The following is a 14,859-nucleotide window of genomic DNA, read 5'->3' as shown; positions in this document are numbered from 1 at the left end:
TTAACTGCCTGTGTGACCATTAGCAAGTTCTTTAATCCTTCTATGCCTTAAGGGTAATAATAGTAGTATCCATTTCAATGTTGTAAGAAGTAAATGTAATAATTCATGTGAGATGTTTAGCATAGTGTCTTAACACATAATAATCTCTCAGTTATATTAGCTATTGTTCCATTATGGAAATATCCTTAATTAAATAAACCATACACACTTGATTTTAGAATGGACCTAATGATTTGAATTATTATTATATATTACATTATAAATTATGCTGCATTATATGTTATGTGAATAATTTATTTTTAATTTACAATACATTTTGCATGTACAACTGTTTAAATTTCTTAACAGCACTTGGCACATAGCACTAAAATGTTACTTATTAACTATCTACAAAAGTAATTCAGGGGTATTTGCTCACTATAATTACAATCTAAACTAAGCTTTTACGTTCTCAAATGTTGCATAAGCCTGATCCAAGCCGCTCCTAAGGTATGGTAGTTATTTTTAAGTAAGCCTTATTAAACATTTTAGCATTGGTGAACTTTTAATAAATAAAATTGGGATTTTTATTGTGTTTTCTTTAGGGCCAGTTCACAATGAGCTTGCATTCCAGCCTCCCATTTCCAATCATCCTGGTAAGTGTATTTCCAAATTGAGTCCCTGTTTAGATTTTCTTTATGGTAGTAGAAACACATACACAGGCTTTGATATAATTACAAAGTAATTTAATGTTTGGATAAGTACAGTTCTCATTATGGCATTAATTAGTAACCAATGTAATCACACATAAACTGTTTATATTTGACTCTTTTTAACTGTCTCTGAAAGAAAATAACTATCTTCAGTTAAGGTATAAAGTACCAAAATGCTGGTTTTAGCAATGAATACATAAATATGCAGCAAGAGAAAACTAGGTTTCAAAACAGAACTGATGTAAAATTGTAGCTTAAAAAGCTAGAGAAGGATCTGAAGTAGATGCTGAAAAGAAAAATAATTCACTCTGTCTTAAATGATAAGTTCAGGAATCTCTGGCTAATTGTAATTTAGGGACTGATTAAATTATGCTCAAAGAGTAAATGGCTAAGTAGATTTTCCAGTTCATAGTTTGAATATTAACTTCTTAATATATAGAAGTAATAAAACAAAGTTTAGAAATAAAGTACCAAAGGCTCCTTAACATAAACATAGGATTTTGATTTGTTTTCCTTTCTTCTATCCCTTCATATCTTTTTTCTTATCATAAAAAGATATAAATATATAATTTCAACTCATCACCTTTTTACCCTAACTCAAAATATGTTTTATCATAAGAATTTTAAGCATATACCAAATGCCATATTAGTATGGAAGATCCCTTCTTCACTGTACTCATCCCTTGGTGTAGCTATTAACAACTAATGGCCAATCCTTTTTCATTCATACCCTTATGTACTCCACCCCCCCCAAGTAAATGTTATCTATGACAAAAGTCCATAAAGTTTTTGTGTGTTTTTTAAATCCTCGCCCTAGGTAAGTTTTTTATTACTTTTAGAGAGAGAAATATCCATGCAAGAGAGAAGCTTCAATTGGTTGCCTCTTGTATGTGCGCGGACTGGGGATAGTATGCGCCCGAACTTTCAATTAAGGGATGCCGCTCCAACCAACTGAGCCACACCAGCCAGGGCCCCTCACTTACTTTTCATTCATACCCTTGCCTTTTATTTTGAAGGAAATTCTGTGTGTTCATTTTATATGTAAGTATCTTAGTATATGTTTCCAATAAAGATTTTTAAAAAAAATATGACTGTGGTAATTATATGATCAACTTAAAGGATACTTTCTAATTCCTCAAATAAATCTACATAATTTTCTTAAACAGTGTTTTGCTATTTGTTGTTTATGTTGGCTCCATTTTTTTCTTCTGTCTTATTAAACAAAACATTGAAGGTGACATCTTTATGCTTATAACTCTTTTTTTAAAAATTTTTATTTATTTATTTTTAGAGAGGGGGAAGGGAGGGAGAAAGAGAGGGAGAGAAACATCAATGTGTGGTTGCCTCTCATGTGCCCCCCCCCCACACTGGGGACCTGACTGGCAACCCAGGCATGTGCCCCAACTGGGAACCAAACCAGCAACCTTGTGGTTCACAGGCCAGCACTCAATCCACTCAGCCACACCAGCCAGGGCAACATTTTTACTGAGAAATGTAAAATACAGAAAAGTACATAAAATATGTATACATACAGTCTAATCAATAATGTTAAAGCCAACACCTGTATTGAATACCACCCAGATTGAAAACTAAATTATTACCCTCCCCACAGAAACCTTCCTACCTCATGAATTTTGTCTCAGTCAAAAACTTTCCCTCTCCTTTCCCCAGAGATAACCACTATCCTGCTTTTTATAGATACTGTTTTTCTGCTCTTTGAAAATGATGATGCATCCTTAATCTAGTTTTGTAGTTTGGTTTTACTTGCATTTGAAATGATGTAATTGAAATCATTGTATCAGAATCTTAGTTTTGTTTGTAAATAAATATATTGTGATAAGAGGGGAAAATCTAGAATCTCAAGAATGAGATTTTTTGCTGGCTTTAAGGAACCATCATTGAGAGTCATTAGTGGCCCCTGGCAACTTCATGGGGCAGTGGGTAGTTCTCAGTCTCTCTAAGTCTTAGAGGAAGGTGATCTGCAGGAATGACAGTAGTCAGGGCTCTGAAGAAAGACCTACCCTGGATGCAATGGTGGAGTGGGGTTGGGAGTGGTGGCATTTAGCTAGTTATTTGGACTCAGTTTTAGAGTCTGCAGTTGCTTTTGGCCTTACGATAGGTTTATTTCATTCTTCTTAGGATAGAACTTACGTTAAGGCCTAATAGCTTCTGGTAGTTAGGGAATAGCATAAACTAGTTATGAGGATATGCGTCTGTAGCATCCTGCATGGGCATTAAAGCTTCTGTCTTTGAGCAGAATAGGAAGTAACTTAATGGTCAGGATGATCTTGAAAGGTTTCTTTCCAGTGGTTGCTGGAGGGGATCCTCTCTGCACATGCACCTTAAATATAGTCAGCTAGTTGGAACCCAGATGTCTGTGAACTCTTTGGCTATGAATACTAATGGGCTCAAGAACAGTTCTTTTACCTCACTACCATTAGTTTTTCTCTTGTACTGTTAAAAGAATATTTTAACTCATCTCCCTATTGAGAGAGCTTCCAGTCATATTGCTCTCCTCTCTACCGTTTAATATGTACTATATTCAATATTTCTTTTATTTTTTTAAAGATTTTATTTATTTTTAGAGGGAGGAAAGGAGGGAAAAAGAAAGGGAGAGAAACATCAGTGTGTGGTTGCCTCTCATGTGCCCCACTGGGGACCTGGCCCGCAATCCAGGCATGTGCCCTGACTGGGACTCAAACCAGCCACTCTTTGGTTCACAGGCTGGCACTCAATCCACTGAGCCACGCCAGCTAGGACAGTATTTCTTTTAAAATTAGGATCTAGTTGTTATTTCTCTATTAAAAAGATCTCACATTGATTTTCCTGCTTTATTGTTTGGCCATAGGATCAAGTCCAAATTCCTTACCTAAGCGAAAAAGAAAAGGAAAAAAAGAGTCTCTGATCCTTGTCTGCTTACTTTGCTGGCCTCATCTCTCTGTGCTTTAACCATCCTGAGCTCTGTACCCAGGCTTGCTCGGCTGTATCATCCCTCTGTGCTTTTTTTTGCACGTGTTGTTGTCCTCTTATGTCTTATGCTCTATGTATACATAAAATTAAATCTGTTATTCTGCAACAAATTGCTCCCCAAATTTAACAGATTGAAACATCAATGACAATTTATCTTATTTCATTTCTGTGGGTCTGGGAGTGGCTTAGCTGGTTTGCCCTGGCTCAGGCTCGTGAAGTTGCAGTCAAGTTGTTGGCTTGGGTTGCCATCATCTGAAGGCTTTTCTGAAGTTGGAGGATTCACTCTCAGGGTGACTTACCAACACACCTGGCAAGTTAGTGTTATGGTTGGCAGGAAACTGCAGTTTCTCTCTGTGTAGACCTCTCTAGAGCTTCTGGAGTGTTTTCACATGACAGCTAGCTTCTGCCAGGGTCAGTGATCAAGAGAAAGTGAGACAGAGCCTTGGTGACTTTCAGACTTAGCCTCAAAAGTTACACCATTTCCATCAAATTCTGTGTTGTAGGGAGGGGACTACACAAGGATGTGAGTAGCAGGAAGTGAGAATCGCTGGAGACAGCTGGATGCCCGTACTGGGCTTCCCTGATCTACTGAACACGGCGAACACTTAAGACCCAGCTTAAGTGAACCACAGTTGGGAAGCCTTTCCTGATCCCCTCTGTGTCTGCTGCTCTAGTACTGTCTAACCCTACTAAATTACAGTTACTAGCTTACATAGCTGCTGTTGTGTTTCATGAATAAATAGAAAAGAAACCAAAGTGAAATATTTGTGTTAGGTATATGGTTAATGCAGTCCCTTAAGGTCTAATTAAGAAATGCTAAAATAGTCTACTACAGACTGAGGACCATTTAGACAGGAAATATGCATATACCTCTCAATATGTAAAATATTTTTAAGTAATTAATAATCATCAATAATATGTAGTGAATCTATTTTGGGAAGTTATTTTTGAAGATTGTTGCATAAATGTTTTAGGAAAATAGGTAATATAAATTGTAGAAAATGAATATAATTAGTATTGGTTGCTACCTTGGTGTTAAAGCTTTTGGACAGGCCCTATACTTGGTGATTTCTGTGCTTTGACTTGGATAACTAGTTGAAAAATAGTTTTAGAAAAGGTCACCATTTCACTTCTTTTCTTATGGGTTCTGTTTTTACTTTTTTAAAAAATTTAATCTTATTTTTTTTCCATTACCATTTAGTTCCCTTATACCCCTCTCTCATCAGCAGTCACTGCACTGCTGTCGGTGTCTATGAGTCCTCTTTCCTTGTTGTTCAATCCCTCTGTCTCCTCACCTTCCCTTCTCCCCACAGCTGTTATCCTGCTTTTCATCTGTGAGTCCGTCCCCATTTACCATGTTAGTTCCGTTTGTTCATTAGATTTCCCATATGAGTGAAGTCATATGGTACTTGTCTTTCTTTGACTAGCTTATTTCACTTAGCATAATGTTCTCCAGGTCCATACATACTATCACAAAGGGCAAATTTTTTTTCTTTTTTTATGGCTGAGTAGTATTACATTGTGTAAATAGCTCATAGTTATTTTATCCCCTCATCTACTGATGGACACTTGGGCTGCTTCCATATCTTGGCAATTGTAAATAATGCTGCAGTGAACATAGGGGTGCTTATGTTCTTTCACATTAGTGTTTTGGGTTTCTTTGGATATATTCCCATAAGTGGGGTCACTGGGTCAAAAAGCAGATCCATTTTTAATTTTTCGAGGTATCTCCATATTGCTTTCCACTGTGGCTGCACCAATCTGCATTCCCACCAACAGTGCAAAAGGATTCCTTCCCCTTTCTCTACATCCTCGCCAGCATTTGTTTGTTGATTTATTGATGATAGCCATCTGACAGGTGTGAGGTAGTGTATTTCATTGTGGTTTTAATTTGCATTTCTCTGATGATCAATGATGATGAGCATCTTTTCATATCTGTTGGCCTTCTGTATGTCCTCTTTGAAGAAATGTCTGTTCAGGTCCTTTGCCCATTTTTTAATTGGGCTGTGTTTTTGGTGTTGAATTTTGTAAGTTCTTTCTAAATTTTGGGTATTGATCCCTTATCAGATGTATTGATGAATATGATCTCCCATCCTGTAGGTTTTTAAATTTTGTTGATGATTTACTTTGCTGTGCAAAAACTTTTTAATTTGATGTAGTCCCATTTGTTTATTTTTTCTTTTGTTTTCCTTGCCTGAGGAGATGGATCTGATAAGATACTGCTATGAGCAAGGTCTGAGATTTTGCTGCCTATGTTTTCTTCTACAGTTTTTATGGGTTTGGGTCTAACATTTAAGTCTTTGATCCATTTTGAACTTATTCTTGTGTGTGGTATTAGAAGGTGGTATAGTTTCATTTTTTTGCACATATCTGTCTAGTTTTCCCAGCACCATTTAGTGAATAAATTATCTTTGACCCATTATATATTCTTGTTTCCTCTGTTGAGTATTAATTAACTATAAAGGTGTGAGTTTATCTCGTCTCTCTATTCTGTTCCATCCATCTATATGTCTCTTTTTATGCCAATACCATACTGTTTTGATTACTGTGGCCTAAGAGGATGGTCTGATATTAGGCAGCATGATTCCTTCAACTTTATTATTTTTTCTCAGGATCACTATTGCTATGTGCAGCCTTTTGTGGTTCCATGTAAATATTTGAAATATTTGTTCTAGTTCTGTGAAATACATCATTGGAATCTTGATAGGAATTGCATTGAATCTATAGATTGCTTTGGATAGTATGGACATTTTAATGATGTTAACTCTTCCTGTCCATGAACTATCTATGCCTGTTCCTGGTACGTGTGCGTCCACTTATTTATATCTTCTTCTGTTTCTTTCTTCAGTGTCTTGTAATTATTCTGCGTACAGGCATTTTTATATCCTTAGTTAGGTTTATTCCTAGGAAGTTTTCCTTTTTGTAACAATTGTGAATGGGGTTGTTTTCTTAATTTCTCTTTCTGTTAGTTTGTTATTAAGATATAAAAATACAGCTGATTTCTGGATATTAATTTTGTATCCTGCTACTAAATCAAGTCTAGTAGTTGCTTGGTGTTATCTTTGGGGTTCTCTATGTACAGTATCATGTCATCTTCAAATAACGACAGTTTTATTCTTCCTTTCCAATTTGGATGCCTTTGCAACTTGGCTGCCTGTACGTGGCTTAAACTCCAACCAAGTGACATAGGGTAGCTGAATGGATAAGAAAACAAGACCCATGTATATGCTGCCTTCAAGAGACCCATATCAGATCGAAAGATACACACAATCTAAAAATAAAGGGATGGAAAAAGGTATTTCATGCAAATGGAAAGGGGAAAAAAAGCTGGCACAGAAGTACTTACATCCAACAAAATAGACTTTAAAAGCAAGGCTATCATAAGAGACAAAGAAGGACACTACATAATGATAACGGGAACAATCCAACAAGAGGATGTAATCCTAATAAACATTCACATACACTGTATAGGAGCACCTAAATATGTGAAGCACATATTGATGGACATAAAGGGAGACATTGGCAGATACACTTATAGTTGGGGATATTAACACCCCATTGACTTCCATGGATCTTCCAGGCAGAAAATCAACAAGGAGCCAGCAGCTTTAAACAACACACTAGATCAAATGGATTTAATTAATATCTTCAGAGCTTTTCATACCAAACCAGCAGAATATACATACATTTCAAGTGCACATGGAACATTTTCTATGATAGACCACGTGTTAGGACACAAAACAAGTCTCAGCAAATTTAAGATTGAAATCATACCAACCATCTTCTCTGACCAGAATGCTGTGAAATTAGAAATCAGTCACAAGAAGAACACTGAAAAACAACAAAGACGTGGAAGCTAAATAACGTGTTATTAAACAATGAATGAATCAACAACAAGATCAAGGAAGAAATAAAGATATTTTGAAACAAATATGATGACCCAACACAATCCAAAACCTGTGGACACAGGGAAAGCAGTCCTCAGAGGGAAATGCATAGCATTCCAGGCCTGTTGAAAAATAAGAAAAGGCTCAAATTTAAACAATCTAACTTCACACTTAAAGGAACTTGAAAAGGAACAAGCAAAAAAGCCCAAAGTGAGCAAAAGGCAGGAAATAATAAAGATCATAGCAGAAACAAATGAAATAGAATCTAAAAAATATAAAAATATAGAAAAGATCAGCGAATCCAAGAACTGGTTCTTTGAAAAGATAAACAAGATTGACAAACCTTTAACCAGGCTCATCAAGAAAAAAGAGAGGACCCAAATAAATAAAATCAGAAATAAAAGAAGAGAAATAACAACTGACACCAAAGAAATACAAAAGATTGTAAGAAAAATAATGAACAACTACCTGTTTTTTGCCAGGTATCATGCACACTTTTCTGCCCAAATTTTAGAGGGGAAAAATAAGGATACACATTATACCTGGGTAGTACCTGAAATACCTTGTATCTGTTCCTATGCTTTGTAATAATTTGTTACATAACATTTTTTACAACATAATATATTCAAAAATAAATGCTAAAATTCCTTGCCCTGGCTGGTGTGGCTCAGTGAATTGAGTGCCGGCCTGTGAAGCAAAGGGTTGCTGGTTCTATTCCCAGTCAGGTCACATGCCTAGGTGTGGGCCAGGTCCCCAGTAGGGGGCATGCAAGAGGTAACCACATATTGGTGTTTCCCTCCCTTCCTCTCTCTAAAAATAAATAAATAAAATTTAAAAATATAAAGTTCCTTTATAATACAACAAAAACCCCAAGTACATATATATAAATAAATAAATAATTGAATTAAAAATTAAAGTGAAAGATTTTTTTCCCTGAAAGTTTGGGCCAAAAACGTGGGTGTGCATTACACATGGCAACATATGATGCCAACAAACTAGATGAAGTGGATAAATTCCTAGAAATATACAATCTTCCAAAACTAAATCAGGAAGAATCAGAGAGTCTGAACAGACAGATTACACCTAGTGAAATTGAAACAGTAATCAAAAAATTCCCAATAAACAAAAGCTCTGGACTGGCTTCATGGATGAATTTTACCAAACATTTAGAGAAGAACTAACACCTCTCCTCAAACTATTTCATAAAATTCAAGAGGAGGGAAGGCCCCCAATCTCATTTTATAAGGCCTGCATTATCCTAATTCCAAAACCAGATAAAAACTACAAAGAAAGAAAGATATAGGCCAATATCCCTGAAGAACATAGACACTAAAATCCTCAACAAAATATTAGCAAACTGCATACAGCAATGCATCAAAAAGATCATACACCATGATCAAGTGGTGTTTATTCCAGGAATGCAAGGTTGGTACAGCATGCACAAATCACTAAATGCGATTCAACCACATAAACAAAATGAAGGGTAAAAACCACATGATCAGCCCTGGCTGGTGTGGCTCAGCAGATTGAGGGCAGCCTGCGAACCAAAAGGGTCCAGTGCACATGCCTGGGTTGCAGGGCAGGTCCCCAGTAGGGGGCACGTGAGAGGCATCCACACATTGATATTTCTCTCCCTCTCTTTCTCCTTCCCTTCGTCTCTCTTTAAAAATTAATAAATAAAGTCTTTTAAAAAATAAATTTTTAAAAAGCCACATGATCATATCACTGGATTCAGGAAAAGCATGTGATAAAATTCAGCACTCATTTATGATCAAATCTCACAGCAAAGTGGGAAAAGAGGGGATGTACCTAAACATAATAAAGGCCATATGTGACAAACCCACTGCCAGCATCATGCTCAACAGGCAAAAACTACAAGCATTCCCATTAAGATCAGGAGCAAGACAGGGATGTCTGCTTTCACCATTCTTATTCATCATAGTACTGGAAGTCCAAGCCACAGCAATCAGACAAGAAATACAAGGCATCCAAAGTGTTTTTGTTTCTTAAAACTGAGATACAGTCATCAAATTAAGTGTTGCTTTCATATTAAAGTGAAGAGTTCCCTCAGTGTCTTTGAGGTTGTCTTAGTAATTCAAAAATGGATTCAAAATATACAAATTTCCAAATTCAGATTGTGTTTTAGTGCATTGGAGCTATTCATCCATTTAAGAGAGCTCCTTTATGTGTTCATAAAAGATTCTCAGAGTGCATCTCACTGAAATCCAAATAATAAAAATGATAATTTATGAGCCTCTTGCTCTTTTTCTAAGACTTTATTTTTAGAGAGAGGGGAAGGGAGGGAGAAAGAAGTAAACATCAATGTGTGGTTGGCTGTCACATGCCCCCTACTGGAGACGTGGCCTGCAACCTAAGTGTGTGCCCTGACTGGGAATCGAACCCGTGACCCTTTGGTTTGCAGGCTGGCACTCAATCCACTGAGCCATACCAACCAGGGCTAGAATGAGTTTCTTAAGGGCTTTATTCAAATTTTTAATTTTTAAGAAAGTTAAGCAAATTAAATTTTTTTCTTAAATGAATTTTATTTCAGAAATTAAAGATAATGCTGTGGAGACTTTCATTTTCCATTATAATTAAACAAAATTTATTTGATAAAAAACTGCTTTATAATATGGTTTCCCATTACAAAACATTTAGCTACATACTTAACATTGTTAAAAAATTTTTTTCATGTCTTTTAAACCTTTTAAACTAAGTTTAGGCCTTAAACTTAGTCTTTTAAACCTTTTTCCTGGCCAGTGATGAGCGTCCAGTGTAGGCTCCATGAGAGCAGCTCAACTTCAGTAATTTAGGAACAAGAACGAAAAATATCAACTGTCAACAAGCACATGTAACAATCCCACTTCCTTTAAAATGAATTGGGGCATCAAAACTCTCTGAACTGAGTAATTTCATCCTGCTGTCATGTTAGTTTTGAGAAGCTGCAAGCTTGTCACTTACATGGTATTTGGTTCTTGGAGCAAAAGAGCAAAGGGAGATCCAGAAAGGCCAAATGAACTTAATGAATTCGTATTACCTGCTCCTGTTTTAGAAATAAGAATGTTCTCTCTTGTTTGGCTATCAAATTTAGAGTGCAGTAGAAAAGTTGAACACATGGTGTTTTATATCCCAACAGTGCCCAGTTCTCTAGAAACCACTTAGATTCCCAGTGGTCCTCTCTGTGCTCACAGATAGTAACCCCCTTCCCTGTACTTTCCTAGGATTAATAACCGCTTAATAGATGGTCATTTTTCATCCCTGGTTTCTGACACAACTCTGATACCAGCTTTTTTAATCCTCGCGTGTCTTTAAACTCTTCCTAGTGCTAGCAGGTCAGCTCATTCTAAACCTATTCAGAGATGTAGCTTTATGTAACCATCACTGTTGCATGGTGCCTGAAATACTACAGAAAGAATCAAACAGAAAATCCCTTGGTGACTGGAAAATAAAAAAATAAGGTTTAAGTGCAGGTTGTAATTTTTTTAGAGGGGTGCATTTTATTGACTTCTGTATTATTTCTTTTTTAAATATATTTTATTGATTATGCTATTACAGTTGTCCCATTTTTCCCCCTTCACTCCCCTCCACCCTGCACTCCCCCTCCCACCCACATTCCCCCCCTTTAGTTTATGTCCATGTGTCATACTTATAAGTTCTTTAGCTTCTACATTTCTCATACTATTCTTACCCTCCCCCTGTCTATTTTCTGCCTACCATCTATGCTACTTATTCTCTGTACCTTTTCCCTCTTTCTCCTCCTCCTGCTCCCCTGTTGTTAACCCTCCATGTGATCTCCATTTCCGTGGGTCTGTTTCTGCTCTAGTTGTTTGATTAGTTTGCTTTTGTTTTTGTTTTAGGTGTGGTTAATTATTGTGAGTTTGGTGTCATTCCACTGTGCATGTTTTTTATCTTCCTTTTCCTAGATAAGCCCCTTTACCATTTCATATAATAAGGGCTTGGTGATGATGAACTCCTTTAACTTGACTTTATCTGAGAAGCACTTTATGTACCTTTCCATTCTAAATGAAAGCTTTGCTGGATAGAGCAATCTGGGATGTAGGTCCTTGTCTTTCATGACTTGGAATACTTCTTTCCAGCCCCTTCTTGCCTACAAGGTCTCTTGAGAAATCAGCTGACAGTCTGATTGGAACTCCTTTGTAAGTTACTGTCCCCTTATCTCCTGCTGCTTCTAGGGTTCTCTCCTTCATTTTTACCTTGGCTAATGTAATTATGATGTGCCTTGGTGTGTTCCTCCTTGGGTCCAGCTTGTCTATTTCCTTTGTCAGATTCTCCTTTATTATTTGTTCAAATATCTTTTCCACTTGTTGCTCTTCCTCTTCTCCTTCTGGTACCCCTATAATTCAGATGTTGGAACACTTAAAGATGTCCTGGAGGTTCCTAAGCCTCCCCTCATTTTTTTTGAATTCTTGTTTCTTCATTCTTTTCTGATTGGATGTTTCTTCCTTCCTTCTGGTCCACTCGATTGATTTGAGTCCCAGTTTCCTGCCCATCATTATTGATTTCCTGTACATTTTCCTTTATTTCACCTAGCATAGCCTTCATTTTTTCATCTAATTTGCAATCAAATTCAACCAATTCTGTGAGTATCCTGATTACCAGTGTTTTGAACTGTGCCTCTGATAGGTTGGCTACCTTTTCGTCACTTAGTTGTTGTTTTTTTCTGGAGCTTTGATCTGTTCTTTTGTTTGCGCCGTGGTCTTTTTTTTTTTTTTTTGGTCTGGCCTGTTACGTAGCGGTGAGGGGCGTAGCCTTAGGTGTTCACCAGGGTGGGGCAACCCAGTCGCAGGGTTGTGACGCTGTTTGTGGGCAGGGGTTCCAGGCACAACAACGGCACTTGCTCCACTCTCTGCCAGATTTCAGTTACTTCTCCCGCTTCCCACAAGCAAGTCGTGCCCTTCTGGTGCCGAGTCCTGTGTGGGTGTGTTACAGAACAGACTGCGGCGGGTGGCGCTGAACAATATAAAAGACCCCCTTTTTTTCCGGGGATTCCTTCACACCTGCTGGGTTCCTGTTGCCCGCCGCCTGAGGAAATACGTCACTTAATACCAGAGATCAGTGAAAAGGAAAGGAATTTATTATTTATTTGAAATAATATAAACTAAAGTTCCCCACAAGTGCACACAGTCCTCCCGGTACCCTCCACGTGACAAATGGGAGCACTTCCAAAGCCGCGTGGTCCTAAACAGACCTGTGATCCCAAAAAGAGAGACGCCCAGGGGCTGCCGCGTCCCCATTTAAATCCCAGCGCCGGTCTCCTTCTGCAGCCTCATTTCCGGCTCCTCCCACAATTGGCCCCAGCTGCCGGCTTTCCAGCAGGTGTAGCCCTGTGGTGTGCAGCCAATTACCCCCAAGCTCTTCCGGACCCTATTACAAATCCCTATTTGGGGCTCCCCTCTTGGCTGCGCCCTGTTACAGGTGGGTTTGTGCATGTTCTAGGACCCCGTGCGTCTCTCCAACGAACTCTTCTGTGAGGCTGGGAGTTTCTGCCGCTGCTGCCTCGCCCCCCACAGGTGTTTTCAGTCGGTGGTTTGAAGTCTTATTTCCCGGCGCTGGGGCCCTGGGTTGCACGGTCTGTCTCGCTCCCCAGCTTTGCCTGGTTGTCTGCACATGAACGTGGGACCGCCCGTCTGCCAGCTACCTTGAGTGCCATGCCCCTCCCCAACCCACCACTTCGCTGGGTCCACCAGCCTCCGCCAGCTGCTGCCTTGGACACCCAGGTGCCCCAGCCACCGATTTGCCGCGACCCCCCCCCCCCCACACCCTCCCCGCCCCGCCGGACTCCGCCCCTCTTACTGGTCTGGATGGATGTGTCTACTTTAACTCCTTGGTTGTCGGACTTATATACAGTTCAGTTTTCTGTCGGTCCTGGTTTTGTGTTTTTAAATTACTGTCCTTATTTTGGTTGTGGAAGGATGCACAGTATGTCTAGCTACGCCTCCATCTTGGCTGGAGGTAAGAGTAGGTTGTAGTTGATGACAAATGTTTTATTTTTGTTTAAATGTGATTGTACAACTCCTCCACCCCTCCACTCTCCAGCTAACTCTCAGGGAAAAAAGGTTGCTCACCATGAAACTACTTCAGTGTGAACTAGGAAATGCATATACTTGCACCTCATTTTTTAACTCAGCATTGTAAACATTCATGACTTCAGGGGCGTTGTTTGTAACAAAATTTACTTTTTGGGCTGATTGTATAAAGACCTCTTTAAGTGCTGTTACTGTTTTTTTGCTGCCAAAACTTTGGATAATTGATATCATGTGTTAGACCACCTTTTTAGTTTAGCTTCAAACAGCATACCTGCCCGTTGTTTGCTGAAGCATCTTGTTCATCGTATAATGTGATGTCTCTAATAAAGAGTTTTGTTATAAGGAATAACTTAAATATTTCAGAACTGGCCTTTTCATAAGGCACTTCACTGTAGCACTAGTTTTCATGTCCTACTGATGATTTAAATATATTTACAGTAATGTTTGTATTCATCATTAGTTGATTTGATCTCTGTGATAAAACATTTGAAATTTTGTTCTTGCATCACCCAGTCTTCATGGTCTGTTTTATTAATTCTTTATTGGAAAGTACTTTCCAACTTGATAACATTTTGAAAATCAATTAGATACAAAGACTTTACAAAGTATTTTAAATATGTATTCAAAGCATCAGTTATACTGCATTTTAAGATTTTGGGGGTGTTTGGAAAGATCTATTTTTTTGGTTATTCTAACTATTCAGATTGTTGAAAGTTTTATTGCTTCAAATGCTACTCCAGTCAGAGTTCATAAAGGGTACATTGAGATACAGGTAAAAAATTTGTTTATAAGCAGAAATCGTTACAAATCAAACCACATAGTGCCTCATTTTTTCCAATCATTTAAAGTTATTTTAAACCATTTACTGTTGTTCAAATGAATATACTAAATATGTCCTCAAAGATAAAATTGTAGTAGTTAATATGAATTAACTTCACTAAGAGATGGAACAATGACCTTTCACCCAAGAGACAATTGAGAATTCATACTCATGGCAACTATGTAGTTGTAGTGTAATTAACCTTGACTCTGGTCTGAATGAATGGTAGAATAGCTTATGCCCTTACTCTCAATTAGGAGACCAGAAAAATACAATATGCATTGATGTTTCAGGAATACTTACTTGGAGTATGTCTTGAGTCAGTACATTTAAAAAAAAAGTTCAGCCCTGGCTGGCCTAGCTCAGTGGATTGAGTGCGGGCTGCGAACCAAAGTGTCACAGGTTCGATTCCCAGTCAGGGTACATGTCTGGGTTGCAGGCCA

The 14,859-nt window shown here is 38.0% G+C and overlaps 1 protein-coding gene across 4 annotated transcripts in view; it reads left to right on the top strand.

Moving 5' to 3' along the window:
• Positions 1-14,859, top strand: part of SMAD4 (SMAD family member 4) — a 64,585-nt gene that overhangs the window by 26,076 nt on the left and 23,650 nt on the right. For all 4 annotated transcript variants that reach the window (XR_003685372.2, XM_028523937.2, XM_036010200.1 and 1 more), the window contains exon 8: positions 585-635. Coding sequence is in view for 3 of the 4 variants with exons in the window: in XM_028523937.2 (XP_028379738.1) it covers positions 585-635 (51 nt within the window). In the remaining variant the exon portion in view is untranslated. The remainder of the gene's footprint in view (positions 1-584; positions 636-14,859) is intronic.

This window comes from Phyllostomus discolor, chromosome 9, assembly GCF_004126475.2.
Source record: "Phyllostomus discolor isolate MPI-MPIP mPhyDis1 chromosome 9, mPhyDis1.pri.v3, whole genome shotgun sequence".
NCBI classification, from domain to species: domain Eukaryota; kingdom Metazoa; phylum Chordata; class Mammalia; order Chiroptera; family Phyllostomidae; genus Phyllostomus; species Phyllostomus discolor.
Note: the sequence above shows the minus strand (reverse complement) of the source record. Positions and strands in the feature narration are given on the sequence as shown.